Source organism: Scyliorhinus torazame, chromosome 10 (assembly GCF_047496885.1).
Source record: "Scyliorhinus torazame isolate Kashiwa2021f chromosome 10, sScyTor2.1, whole genome shotgun sequence".
In the NCBI taxonomy this organism is placed as follows: domain Eukaryota; kingdom Metazoa; phylum Chordata; class Chondrichthyes; order Carcharhiniformes; family Scyliorhinidae; genus Scyliorhinus; species Scyliorhinus torazame.
In genome coordinates this window covers 67,126,871-67,141,573 of record NC_092716.1, presented here as the reverse complement: position 1 = coordinate 67,141,573, position 14,703 = coordinate 67,126,871, and the positions used below count along the sequence as shown (strand labels likewise).

Sequence of the window (14,703 nt, the reverse complement as noted above, 5' to 3'; positions counted from 1 at the left end):
TTTATCTCCATGGCAATATGAATCGCATGGGCTTTGCATACAGATAGAAATACTAATTAGCTATCCTCTGGAATCTCAACACCATTCTATCTTGTAATCAAATATGCAGCTTAAACTACAACCATTTATACAACCTGACATTCCTAATAACTCCATGCAACTTGGAGACTAAAAGCCTAACCATCGTTAGCACAGTTGCTCTGGTCATTGTTTATAGGTGTACCTTCTTCCCAGTAAAACAACCTGGGTTCCCCTTTAAACTTTAATAACCAACACACCCAAGCTTGCTGTTGGGCAGAATTCAGATCAGGTTACATGACCTCCTTCATTTAACCCTAAAAAGACAGTCACAAAACATAACAATCCTATAAACTTTGTATTTGTAACAAGTGGCTGTCTAAAGGCAGGCATATAATTATACCAAAACCATCCATTTTTCTTCATTCCTAGCTACGGAAAATTTAAAAATTAAATTTCGGGTGGCCATCAAGGAATGCAGAATAATTGCATGTACAAGATGATAGATCAACTATTAAAGTATTAAAAATCTTACAACTGACTTCCACAATAAATTCCTACATCCAGATTTACAATGGAATCTGGCTGTACAGACTTTCCACATGGAGATGATGGGGGCGATTCTCCGGGTTCACTATCCCCAGGAGGGAAGCGCGATGGCCCAAGGACTCCAGCGCGAGGCCCAAAATGGTATTCTCACCAGATGTCAAACCCGTTGTGAGTCTGCTGGCCCATTCTGCTAGCCCTGATCAGGTTCTTGCCCAGAACAAGCTAACTCCTCATTTACATTCATCTGAATGCAATTATCAGACAGGAAGCCCGATTCACCGGCCTCCTGTGATGCTCCCAGAGGCATCAAAGATGGAACACACCAGATGGAAGACTTTTAACTGCAACTTGACATGTCAAAATGATTTTTAAAACTACAGAGGGAAGACTTGCCACATGATTCCCATCCTAGGAAAGGCCCCCAACCCAAGCCCCTCAGACCTCCATCTCCTCTGAAGGACCCCTCCTATGTACCCTGAAGGCAAGTGTAGAGAGGGTACCCATCGCATTGACCCCCACCCCCCTCTCGGAGTCCATGGAACCAGGTCGGCACTAACAAGGTGGGGCCTGAAGGGGGAACTAGGGAGGGGGCCTGAAGGAGGGGACTGAGGGGGTGCCTGAAGGGGGGAGCATAGTGTGAGCCCATAATGGGGTGTCGCTCACTTGGGGAATGGGCCTTGCCAGCGATTGTGGGGAGAGTGGGGGGGGGGGGAAACACCTTGCCAGTGGTTGCAGAGATGCTGCAATATTATTCTGAAATCAGGACGCCCTTTAAAAACAGTGCCCCCAATCTTTGAGGAGTGGGACCTGTCAGCAAGGTTAAGCCTTAACCGTCTCAAGGTCAGCCCAAAACCCACTCCTCTCCAAAACAGTTTCTAAGTAGCATTGAATTCCACTTCATCAGCGCTGCCAGTGCGGCGGGAAACACTCCGGATTTCCCACTGGTGGCAGCACTTTATTTTTATTCAGGAAAACCGCGGCCGATAGATATCTTTCCCTGAGGGGAGTTGCTGCAGTTTCAACACTGACAGTAGGGTGTAAATTGTGTGAGACAAGTTCACATAGACAGTTTCCATCCTGAATGTGAACATTAAAACTTATAATGGGAGCATGTAAATAAAGACACAAGTGTCACTTTAAATCATAGAATCATAGAATTTACAGTGCAGAAGGAGGCCATTCAGCCCATCGAGTCTGCACCGGCCCTCGGAAAGAGCACCCCATTTAAGCCCACACTTCCAACCTAACCACGTAACCCCACCTAACCTTTTTGGATACTAAGGGCAATTTAGCATGGCCAATCCACCTAACCTGCACATCTTTGGACTGTGGGAGGAAACCGGAGCACCCAGAGGAAACACACGCAGACACGGGGAGAACGTGTAGACTCTGCACAGACAGTGACCCAAGCCGGAAATCAAACCTGAGAGCCTGGAGCTGCGAAGCAACTGTGCTAACCACTGTGCTACCGTGCTGCCCAAAGTGGTAACTGAGCTACAGACTGGATCAATTATTCTTTTGCTGCTTCATCTGTAGATTGCACTTGATCCTGACACCCCCACCCACCCACCCCCACCGCATTCAGTGCTGTGAGAGAGCTACTTGTTTTCTAGCCTACATCAATCTTTTTCCCTTTCTGCTATAATCATTCATGTTACGCATTATATTTAATATTTAACACAGCCATTACTTTAACACATGCTCAAGAGCTACTGTCATCATCATTTAATAAACACTTTTAGCCAAGGCAAGTTTGACTTGCAAGAAAGATGAGAATGTAATATTTATCTCTACTCACAGCAAGACAGTAATCCCCATCCGTTGTCGTATTCATCTTATTGTGCTCTGTTCCATTCACACTTTGTAAGGAGTGCTAAAAACAAACCAGCAATGTTCAATATAGCATATCATTTTCACTGACACTGTCTACCCCTAAAATACAGTAAGAAATAAAATTTAAATCTGAAGTGTGCAATGTGTGGACCATGGGCCAGATGTTAACTCTGAGCAATGGCAATCGGGCCCATAATTAGCTCGTTGGTTTTAATCACATGGACTTAGCAAATTGGACAAAGCTGTTTTTAATATTGTTGCCTCATGCTTGGATACATCTTAAGCCTGAACATCAAGATCTGTTATTATCTGCAGCCCAAGATCTATTTAAATTATTGAGAACATTAATGTGTCCTGTATATATGAGGCACCAGGCTCCATGGTATGCATCAATGCCCAAAAGGTTTGGATATTTATTTAAAAACCTAACTGGAAGACTAAATGCGCAGACTTTTCAAAAGCAAGATAGCATCAGAAGATTCACCCAGGTTTCTCTTTCTACTCTGCTTAAACTGGCTTGTAATCAACAACTCAGATTACATTACCCAGGAGAATACAAAGAGGGGCAAAATAGCCGGAGATGGGTAGAAATTCCATTTCTTACTTTGCAGATGAATAGACACACTTTCCAGTTGGGGCTATCTCTACATGGATGTTAACTAGTAAATTGACTGACCTCCAGGAACAAAGCATGAGCACTGTCACCTAGTCGCACAACATTCTGTCTTGGATATATACTGCCATTCCTTCACCTTCATTGGGTCAAAATCCTAGAACTTCCTATCTAATACTATTGCACAAGTGTAACCATTGCGAAGGCTGCATGAATTCAAGAAAGCCCCACCATCACTACCTTGCCAAGGCAGCTAGGGAGGGCTATTCGTGTAAACATCAGCAGAGTCACCGACACCGTCCACATCCTGAGAACAAAACGAGTTTGTAACAGGACATTCTCCAATCAGAATTTCTATCTTAAGTGCCAGCAGGAAGTGCCAGTGTAAACAGAAGAGTATTTACAAAATTTGTAAATGTATCAAGCTGCTGACAGAGCATGGTCATGTGTCAAAATTACCCATCACCATTAACGTGACCCATTTCCATTCCCTCATTCCTTATTTCACTTTTAATACCAGGTGTACGGGAACTCACTGCCAACTTTGTAAACCACAGACATCAGCACTCAGGTGGATGTTGATGCCTCACCATTGCCCCCACCCCACTCTCCTAAAATCTATTTTGACATGATTACTTGATAGTCAACCATCCATTCTAAATTGATTGTCATTATGTGCGGTTGCAACTTTATCATAACAACCTCAGAAACAAGCAAACTCCATCTATATGGACTATACATGTTAATATTTCAGGTGCATAGGTGTAGCACGGTGGTGCAGTGGTTAGCACTGCTGCCTCATGGCGCCGAGGACCCGGGTTCGATCCCGGCTCTGGGTCACTGACCGTGTGGAGTTGGCACATTCTCCCCATGTTTGCGTGGGTTTCGCCCCCACAACCCAAAGATGTTCAGGGTAGGTGGATTGGCCACGCCAAATTGCCCCTTAATTGGAAGAAATGAATTGGGTGCTCTAAATTTAAAAAAAATATTTCAGGTGCCATTATTCACATTTGGAAAACTTTTACCCCATGGGCCTTTTGAGTTGCCAATTTCGATCACTCAAACTGTGAAGCAATTATGCAGTACTCTTAATCTAGTTCACATATAAAACCTTCACATCTGAACATATTTATCATGGTTATATTATAATTACTCACCAAGTTGAAAACTGAAATTACTAATACAACAGTTATGACAACAAATATCAGTGGGAGCCGTACTATCGGTTTCTTTGTAACAGTTTCAGAGATGGCAATGAACAAGTCGGAAATTGAGCTGTTCATGCAGTGCTGTGTGTGGGGCACAAAAGAGAGGCATGTTGAAACATTGTCACATTTTTAGACATTTCCCATGCAAAGTTTTCACTGTCAGCCAAATCAAAATTCAAAAACTAATGGTAAGTTAGATTCATCATATTCCTAATGTTTAAAGTATCACAGTTAGGAATGTTTGTTTCTATAGGTTCAAATTTGAGGAAATGCTGGCACCTATAATTCAAGAGTAAAATGGGTCCAAATGGTATTCCAATCTTTTGAGAAAATTAGGACGCTGCTTTGATGGTCTCATTGTGGATTTATCAGGTCCTTTAACCCAAAGCCACAAAATACACAAATGGAATTCAATTTCATCACAATTGTAAAATATTAAAGTCAAGGAATATTGATAAAATCTCAATAAAACCTTAGGTATATTACTTTGTGTGGTATTGGGCTCCACATTATGAAAAGTATATTGAACAATTAGAGAAGGTTCTCTACAGGATCACTTGGATGCTACCTGATGTTGGAAATACAAAGGGGACTTGAAAAAGTAGGTCTTCTTTTGTCAGAACACAGGTGACAGGAAACTATGATTGATGTGTTTAAAATTGTGAATATAAATGACAAGATAGAGAGCAGCAGACTCTTTGCAGTAGTTGAGGGGTCAAGGGGAAGGTTGAAAAGAAAGTGGATGGAGCAAAATGTGAAAAACGTGGCTAAATGTAATTAGAACTGTCCGTTTCTTTAGAGGGAGAACAGTGAAACAGAAGAGAAAATGCTGGAAATTTTCAGCAAGTCTGGCAGCATCTGTAGGGAGAGAAAAGAGCTAACATTTTGAGTCCAATGACTCTTTGTCAAAGCTAACAGACAGAGAAAGTGGGAAATATTTATACAGTGCAGTGAGAATGAAAGATGAGTCATAGCCACAGAAACCCAGGGAAACCGGGTGCTAATGGCCACAGAAACCAAGGGGACAGAGTGCTAATGGCTGTCCCCAGGGGGAACAAAAGATGTGAAAGGCCAAACAGCAGAGAAACTAACATCAGAGGATGAACTGTAGATGTGGGGGAGGGGAAGGGGTAAGCAAAGAGGAGGAAGATTAAGTAAAGGTTGATAAGATTGGGGGGGGGGGGGGGGGGGGGGGGGGGTTAAATATATATTAAGAAAGAAAGAAATAGTAAAAGACAGTTAAAATGAAATGGGTTGAAAACAAATGGGTCAAGGTGGGGTAGAGCTGATCATCTGGTTGGTGGAATTGCGGATAGCGATGAGGACTGTCAGAGGATACAGCAGGATTTAGATTGTTTGGAGACTTGGTCGGAGAGATGGCAGATGGAGTTTAATCCGGACAAATGTAAGGTAATGCATTTTGGAAGGTCTAATGCAGGTAGGGAATATACAGTGAATGGTAGAACCCTCAAGAATATTGAAAGTCAGAGAGATCTAGGTGTACAGGTCCACAGGTCACCGACAGGGGCAACACAGGTGGAGAAGGTAGTCAAGAAGGCATACGGCATGCTTGCCTTCATTGGCCGGGGCATTGAGTGTAAGAATTGGCAAGTCACGTTGCAGCTGTATGGAACCTTAGTTAGGCCACACTTGGAGTATAGTGTTCAATTCTGGTCACCACACTACCAGAAGGATGTGGAGGCTTTAGAGAGGGTGCAGAAGAGATTTACCAGAATGTTGCCTGGTATGGAGAGCATTAGCTATGAGGAGCGGTTGAATAAACTTGGTTTGTTCTCACTGGAACGACGGAGGTTGAGGGGCGACCTGATAGACGTCTACAAGATTATGAGGGGCATGGACAGAGTGGATAGTCAGAGGCTTTTCCCCAGGGTAGAGGGGTCAATTACTAGGGGGCATAGGTTTAAGGTGCGAGGGGCAAGGTTTAGAGTAGATGTACGAGGCAAGTTTTTTTACATAGTGGGTGCCTGGAACCCGCTGCTGGGGGAGGTGGTGGAAGCAGGGACGATAGTGACATTTAAGGGGCATCTTGACAAATACATGAATAGGATGGGAATAGAGGGATATGGACCAAGGAAATGTAGAAGATTGTTGTTTAGTCGGGCAGCATGGTCGGCACGGGCTTGGAGGGCCGAAGGGCCTGTTCCAGTGCTGTACTTTTCTTTGTTCTTTAATGTTGAGACCGGAAGGCTGTAGCGTGCCTAACTTGAAGATGAGATGTTGTTCCTCCAGTTGCATTGAGCTTCACTGGAACATTGCAGCACGGCAAGAACAGACATGTGGGCATGGGAACAGGGTCTTTTGTTAAAATGGCAAGCAACAGGAAGGTCAGGGTCCTGAATGCGCACAGACCGAAGATGCTCAGCAAAGCAATCACCCAGTCTGTGTTTGGTCTCTCCGATATAGAGGAGACCACATTGGGAACAGCGAATGCAGTAAACTAAATTGGAAGAGATGCAAGTGAAACTCTGCTTAACCTGGAATGAGTGTTTTGGGCCTGGGATGTTAAGCATGGAAGAGGTAAAGGAGCAGGTGTTACACCTTCTGCGATTGCTTGGGAAGGTGCAATGGGTGATGGGAGAGGTACTGGGTATGGTGGAGGAGTGGACTAGATTATCTCAGAGGGAACGGTCTCTGCGGAATGCTGACAGAGGGAGTGAAGGGAAGATGTGTTTGGTGGTGGTATCATGCTGGAGTTGGCGAAAATGGCGGAGGATTATGCTTTGCATATGGAGGCTGGTGGGATGAAATGTGAGAACGAGGGGGACTCTATCCTTGTTCTGGGAGGGAGTGAAGGGGGCAAGGGTAGTGGCGCAGGAGATGGACCGCACACTGTTGAGGGCCCCGTCAACAACTGTAGGTGGGAAATCACGGTTGAGGAAGAAGGAACACATTTTCGAAGCACCATTTTGGAAAGTGGCATCATCGGAGCAAATGAGACGGAGGCGAAGGAGCTGAGAGAAAGGGATGGAATCCTTACAGGGTGTATGGTGCGAAGAGCCGTAGTCCAGTTAGCTGTGGGAGTCAGTGGGCTTGTAGTGGATATCAGTGGATAGTCCATTTCCAGAAATGGAGATGGAATTATCAAGGAAGGGAAGGGAAGTGTCTGAGATGGACCAGGTGAATAGAATGCGGTTCGGGCCCGCGAACAGGAAGCTGTCAATATGACGCAGGGCATCAGAGGAATCCCGGTTGTAGGTGGGGAGGGAATGGACCAGAGGAATGAGGATGGAGTCAAGATAAGAGGAAATAAGTTTGGTGGGGCAGGAGCATGCTGACACAATGGGCCTTCCGGGACAGTCCTTTCTGTGGATTTTGGGAAGTAGGTAAAAGCGGGCTGTCCGGGGTTGGGAGACCCCGGAAGTGAAACAGGCTACTTCGCTCAAATAGCCGTTCTCCATATCAAATTTCTATCTGGCAGCAGATGGACAGAATTGGTCAGTGATCAGTATTGTGCAGAAAGTGGTGAATGCTTTTAAACCAAAATTACAAAGAATCAGCAATGAGGAACATGGCAGCCTAAAATTCAGATAAGAAATGAACACATTTTCTTGTCAACAATATTTGTAGTTAACTCACCTTTAGATGACCAGCAAAACAAACAAAGAGAATTATCAAAAGAATAATTGCAGAGGTTCCAAATGATATCCCCAGTAGAATATTCCTAATCAGAAAAACATAGTTAGTGGGAGGTGCAGGAAGATTACAACATTTTTTACAATTAAAAGTGATTAAAATTCACAAATGCAGTACTTACAGTGGCATAACAAGCAGGTGGATCAAAAAAATGCAAAGGAATATCAAAACGGCATAACCAACATAATACTTCAAGGCAGGAAGACAGACTGAACGATACTGGAAGAAAAGAAAAAAAAAAGCAACCATTGCAGAAGATTGTGGGGGTTATTCCATCCAATTATTTTTCCTTTTCGTTGAACATGTTGAATCACAAGAGAGCAGTTTGACCCAAACACTTAAGCAGCACTTTTCAAAAGGGGATTCACCAGCAGATTAAATGTTAAGAAAACAGCTTTGTGGAGATGCCATCAAAAATGCCACATGGATGGCACGGTGGCACAGTGGTTAGCACTGCCACCTCACAGCTCTAGGGGCCCAGGTACAATTCCGACCTCAGGTGACTGTGCGGAGTCTGCACATCCTCCCCGTGTGTGCGTGGGTTTCCTCCGGGGGCTCCGGTTTCCTCCCACAGTCCAACGATGTGCAGGTTAGGTGGGATGGCCATGCTAAATTGCCCCCTTGTGTCCAAAAGGTTAGGTGGGGTTACTGCGTTACGGGGATAGAGTGGCTTAAGTTGGGTGCTCATTCCAAGGGCCGGTGCAGACGTGATGGGTTGAATGGCCTTCTTCTTCACTGTAGGGATTTTATGAGAAAGAGTGGCCGACGGTGCGATTGAGGAGCAGATACGATTCAGTGAGAGGGGGGGGGGGGGGGGGGGGTTGATGGGGGGTTTCACAGTGAAACAAAGAGCCAAGAATAAAGAATGTTGTTTTTTTTAAATGTTGCTGCGTGTGTTAATATTAAAGAATAAAATTGCTTCTGATGCTTAGCTACCTTTAACCACTCACATATCTTTTGTCGTGCCACACTGCATAAACTGAAAGGAGGAAGAACAAGTTTTCTTGAATCTGCTGGGACCTCAGTGCTGGGAAAACAGCCCTCAAACAGAGATTTCTTAACATACACGTGTACAAAATACTGTACTTACTTGTTTTTTAATCCTTTTCACTGAAAGTCAACAACATACGAGAAAAGACATCACATTTAACCCATTGCCTGCAAAAGAGAAAAATGTTCAAAGCATGAGCCAACCGCGGATCTCATTTTGCACACACAAGAAAGCAAAGCAGAACATTGTTTCCAAAATGAAACCCATTTTTCACAATTACCTACCTGCATTATCCTTAGTTATTCTGCTCTGCTCAAGAGTCATGCGAAAATACAATTGATAAGCACTTAAGGCCTTTCTGTACCCTAGCAAAGTGGTCACTCTTCACGTTGAGTGTACAAAGTGGGTCATTATAGGCTAATATATCAGGGCGCAACATCTCAGTCTTGGGCTTCATAATAAAACCCAACCACGCGCATGGCTGCAAATTCAGCTGGGATCAGTAGACTATGATTTCAAACAAGAACCTTGAATTATTTTTTCATTAACCTCGTCCTGATGCTCACCAGCTGAGAGTCTTTGGGCTGAAATTTCTGGCCCTTCCCTCCGATGTCATCTCGCTCTCCCACCACCCCCCGTGGCAGGTTCCTTGGCGACAGAGGGTGTGCAAGCCATGCAAAACCCCGTAACAGATTCACAAACAGCTTCTTCATCGCTGTTACCAGATCTGAATGGCCCTCTTACGGACTCAACTGATCTCTCCATGCATTTTCTCCACTGTTGTAGCACAACATCCATATGCTTCACCCGATGTCTATATCTATGTATTTGTATTGTGTATCTATTGTATGTCCTATGTTTTTTCATGTGTCTGAACTGTACACAGAACAATACTTTTCAACTGTACCTCGGTACACGTGACAATAAATCTAAATCAAAGTAATCATTTTCCAAACTCAAACATGCAAACAACAACAAATTCTTGGCCTGTATAATGAACTTCGCCAAATTAAATTCAAAGGCAGGCAACAAGCCTATTAAAAGTTATTATCCATTTTTGTTTTAAATTCATTTACAGGTTTAGCTCAGTGGGCTAGACAGCCGGTTTGTGATGCAGAACAGGGCCAATAGCGTGGGTTCAATTCCCGTACCAACTGAGAATTCTAAATTCTCTCTCTGTGTACCCGAACAAGCGCCGGAATGTGGCAACTAGGGGCTTTTCACAGTAACTTCATTGCAGTGTTAATGTAAGCCTACTTGTGACAATAAAAGATTATTTATTTTATTTATTATTTAGGATGAGGTTGGCGCTGGCTAAGCCAGGATTTATTGCCCATTCCTAATTGCCCTTCAGACGGTGGCCGTGACCTTCCTTCTTGAATTGCTGCACTCCTTGTGGTGTAGGTAGTGCTGCTAGGAACGTTGTTCCAGGATTTTGATCCAGTGACAGTGAAGGAACGGGGATATGTTTCCAAGACAGGATGGTGGATGCCTTGGAGCGGAACCTCCAGGTGGAGGCGTTCCCAGGTATCTGCTGCCCTTGTCCTTTTAGATGGCAGTGGTAATGGGTTTTGGAAGGTGTTGCCTAAAGAGCCTTGGTGAATTCTTGCAGTGCATCCTGTAGATGGTACACACGACTGCTACTGTGCGTCAGTGGTGGAGGGAGAGAGGGTACTAATCAAGTGGGCTGCTTTGTCCTGGATGGTTTCACGCTTCTGGAGTGTTGCTGCAGCTGCACTCATCCCGACAAAAGGAAGGTATTCCATCACAATCTTGACTTGTGCCTTGTGGATGGTGGACAGCCTTTGGAGAGTCAGGAGCTGAGTTACCCGCCATAAGATTCCTAGCCTTTGACTTGCATTTAGAGCCACAGTATCTATATGGCTAGTCCAATTCAGTTTCTGGTCAATGACAACAACCCCCCCCCCCCCCCCCCCCCCCCCCAGAATGTTGATAAGGGAGGTGCACAATGGTAATGTCATTGAATGTCACAGGGCGATGGTTAGATTTTCTCTTGTTGGAGATAGTCATTGCCTGGCACTTGCCTGGTGTCAGTGAGTAGACTATTGTTAAGCAAGTGCTGCTTGATAACACTGTTGATGGCCCCTTCCATCATTACTGATGATCAAGACTAGACCTTTGGTTCTTTAGCAAAATAGTCATTTTTTAAACATAAGCACAAAAAAATGACGTGATGGGTTTATTACCATGGGTGGCTTCATAGCTAAGTTTGCTATTATTTACAACTCAAAGTCCTCAGGCAATTACACACATTTTCCAGAAGCGGTAACAATATTTATCTCCCTGTTTTCCAGTCCCCAGCCTAGGATGATAACTAATGTTGCAACTCAATTCAGGATCTACCTTGAACCTGGGTCCTTCCTGGCATTTGTCGTGCACCTTGCAATGAATTTGAAAATTATTTTACTGAGATTCTAAAACAAAAATACATGGAAAAGTATTTTATGGCTAAGATTTCAAAAAACAAGGATGTTTGTTTAATTCTGGAATACTCTTTGCATTCGGGTTTTTTCATGTTTCCAACATCCAAAATGATGTTGAAAGGCATTGTTTAAAAATAGTGGAAAATTGAAATGTTACATACTTGTATGAATTTATGCCTTCAATTGTTGTGATCATTTTATCATGCAGTTCCTCTTCGAATCTTCTTTTCTGAGATTTGTTTCTAGAGAGTTAACATTGTAGTTACTCAGATGCAATATGCTACATTTCTCATAAATGTGCAACCTTTATGTATGTGAGGCCTGCAGTTACTCAGCTTTTTGAATTACCAGAGACTTGTGTAAAGTCCTTTCAGACATCATATAGCAGCCATTTGTTATGGCGAAAGCATCAACAAATGAAATATATTCAAACTTAAACATGCCTTAAGAGAACCGATTTGGGGTTGGATAACACAGAGTCAGTAATGGAAATCATAAATATTCTCAAACTGAGTAATGTGAGATAAAATGAGAGTCTATAAACCTTCGTAGCAGTAGAAATTAGGGCACTTCAGGAAAAATGAAACAAAATCTCAAGAGAATGAAAGAAAGATTGCATTTATGTAGCGCCTCTGATGACCGCATGATGTCGCAGAGCACGTTACTGCTAATGAAGTACGTTTGGAGTGTGGTTATTATTGCAAAGTAGAAAATGCAGCAGCCGATTTTGCACAAAGCAAACTCATACGAGCCGCAATGTGATCACGACCAGGATCTGTTCATTTGTGATGTTGATTGAGGGACAAATACTGGCCAGGACACAGGGGATACCTCCCTTGCTCCTCTTCAAAATAGTGCCATGGGATCTTTGACATCCAGCCAAGCAGACAACTGGAGCCTCGGTTTAACATCTCATCTGAAAGACGGCATCTCCAACAGTGCAGCTCGCCCTGAGCACTGCACTGGAGTGTCAGCCTTGATTTTTGTGTTCAGGCGCTTGAGTGGGACTTGGGCCTAGAATCGTGTGACTCAGAGGCGAAGAGTGCCACTAACTGAGCAAACTGGAACAAAATGATGACTTGTATCATTTTAGTATATGTTACTAATTGATTTTTAACAAACGTAACATTCCTATGAATAAGCCACATTTTATACTTCAAAGAAGTTACAACAGGCAAAATGAAGATGCAATGTGTTTGAAAATTAGCAAAGCAAGTGGTTGAAAAGTAAGAATTAAATGTAGTTGTGTGCAGAAAGCAAAATGTACTAAATTGAACAACTAAATGGAAGTATTGCACAATAATGATCCAAGTAGATTTTAGTACCATATATTTATATGACATTAAGCAGAAGGGAAACATATTTTTAAAAGTTGCTTTTAAAAATGCTTTATGGCTCCCAGCAATCAGCAGCAATACCAAAGTAAATTAAATATGTTCAATAGGACTGACTATTGGGTGGCGGTTTGACTGAATCTGGGTAACTTACGTTGGTGATGCTGCAAGTTGTACAAGAACTTTATGTCAAGAGTTGGTGCACTAGCATAGCACTAAAGTTTGGGAAAGCAGTATTAAGGAAGCTCACAATATCTTTTAGATAGAGAATCACAAATACCCTGGACCAAAGGCCCAGAAGCCTTTGAGCTGAAGCTCATCAAATTATTCAAGCAAAAGCAGTAAAAGGCAGCAGGTATTACAGCTCAGGCAGCATCTGTCAGGGAAACACAGGGTAGCTGACATGTCAAACCCTTTCCTCAGAACTGCGTTTGTGGAAACAAGATATAAAAGAGGGAAACAAACACATAGGAAAAGGTTCATGTAGAATCTGTCTAGCACCAGGCTGCTGGGCAGTTGGAGCAAGCTACAAAGTGCAGTTCTGTGCAGTCAGTGAGCACAGCTGCTCCCTCTGGCTTCACAGTAAAGTAATCTTTTTAAATCCTTATAGCTGTAGACATTTGTGCACTTCATAAAAAATGCTGCAACAAAATCTCAAGAGTTGCTAGAATGAAAAACTTGCAATTTTATGGGATAGTTACTGCTGTAATGTAGGAAATACGGCAGGCAATTTTGTTTTATAAAGCACCCATTTGTTGATGGTCACAGGGGTTGCTAAGGAATCACGAAAAAGAAATGAAAATGAAATGAAATTAAAATCACTTATTGTCACAAGTAGGCTTCAAATGAAGTTACTGTGAAAAGCCCCTAGTCGCCACATTCCGGCGCCTGTTCGGGGAGGCTGTTATGGACAAGTCAATGCTTCCCGTCCTCAGTACTGACTAATTCTGAAACGCAATATGCCCTTAATTTATATATCAGAAGCATGAATGTGTGTATGCGTCAATGTGTATATGTGTGTGTATGCGTGAGCATGTCTGATTGTGTGAATGTGTGTATATATGTGTGAATGCATCTATGTGTGTGTAGGCGGCACGGTAGCACAGTGGTTGGCACTGTTGCTTCACAGCGCCAGGGTCCCTAGTTCGATTCCCGGGTTGGGTCAGTGTGTGGAGTCTGCACGTTCTCCCCGTGCCTGCGTGGGTTTCCTCTGGTTTCCTCCCACAAGTCCCGAAAGATGTGCTGTTAGGTAATTTGTACATCTGAATTCTCTCCTTCAGTCGGGGAGGGGTGGCATTGTTAGTCAAGGATAGTATTACGGTGGCAGAAAGGACGTTTGAGGAGGACTCGTCTACTGAGGTAGTATGGGCTGAGGTTAGAAACAGGAAAGGAGAGGTCTCCCTGTTAGGGGTTTTCTATAAGCCTCCGAAAAGTTCCAGAGATGTAGAGGAAAGGATTGCAAAGATGATTCTGGATAGGAGCGAAAGCAACAGGGTAGTTGTTATGGGGGACTTTAACTTTCCAAATATTGACTGGAAACGCTACAGTTCGAGTACTTTAGATGGGTCCATTTTTGTCCAATGTGTGCAGGAGGGTTTCCTGACACAGTATGTAGATAGGCCAACGAGAGGCGAGGCCATATTGGATTTGGTACTGGGTAATGAACCAGGACAGGTGTTAGATTTGGAGGTAGGTGAGCACTTTGGTGATAGTGACCACAATTGGCTTACGTTTACTTTAGTGATGGAAAGGGATAGGTATATACCGCAGGGCAAGAGTTATATCTGGGGGAAAGGCAATTATGATGCGATGAGGCAAGACTTAGAATGCATCAGATGGAGAGGAAAACTGCAGGGGGTGGGCACAATGGAAATGTGGAGCTTGTTCAAGGAACAGCTACTACGTGTCCTTGATAAGTATGTACCTGTCAGGCCGGGAGGAAGTGGTCGAGCAAGGGAACCGTGGTTTACTAAAGCAATCAAAACACTTGTCAAGAGGAAGAAGGAGGCTTATGTAAAGATGAGACATAAAGGTTCAGTTAGGGCACTCGAGAGTTACA

At 43.5% G+C, this 14,703-nt stretch overlaps 1 protein-coding gene across 1 annotated transcript in view; it reads right to left on the bottom strand.

The window, feature by feature from the left end:
* Positions 1-14,703, bottom strand: part of adcy7 (adenylate cyclase 7) — a 244,168-nt gene that overhangs the window by 23,588 nt on the left and 205,877 nt on the right. The window contains exons 14-19 of the mRNA XM_072518226.1: positions 11,472-11,552; positions 8,977-9,033; positions 7,997-8,107; positions 7,819-7,903; positions 4,171-4,302; positions 2,366-2,440 (exon numbers count right to left, since the gene is read on the bottom strand). Coding sequence (XP_072374327.1) covers positions 2,366-2,440; positions 4,171-4,302; positions 7,819-7,903; positions 7,997-8,107; positions 8,977-9,033; positions 11,472-11,552 — 541 coding nt within the window. The remainder of the gene's footprint in view (positions 1-2,365; positions 2,441-4,170; positions 4,303-7,818; positions 7,904-7,996; positions 8,108-8,976; positions 9,034-11,471; positions 11,553-14,703) is intronic.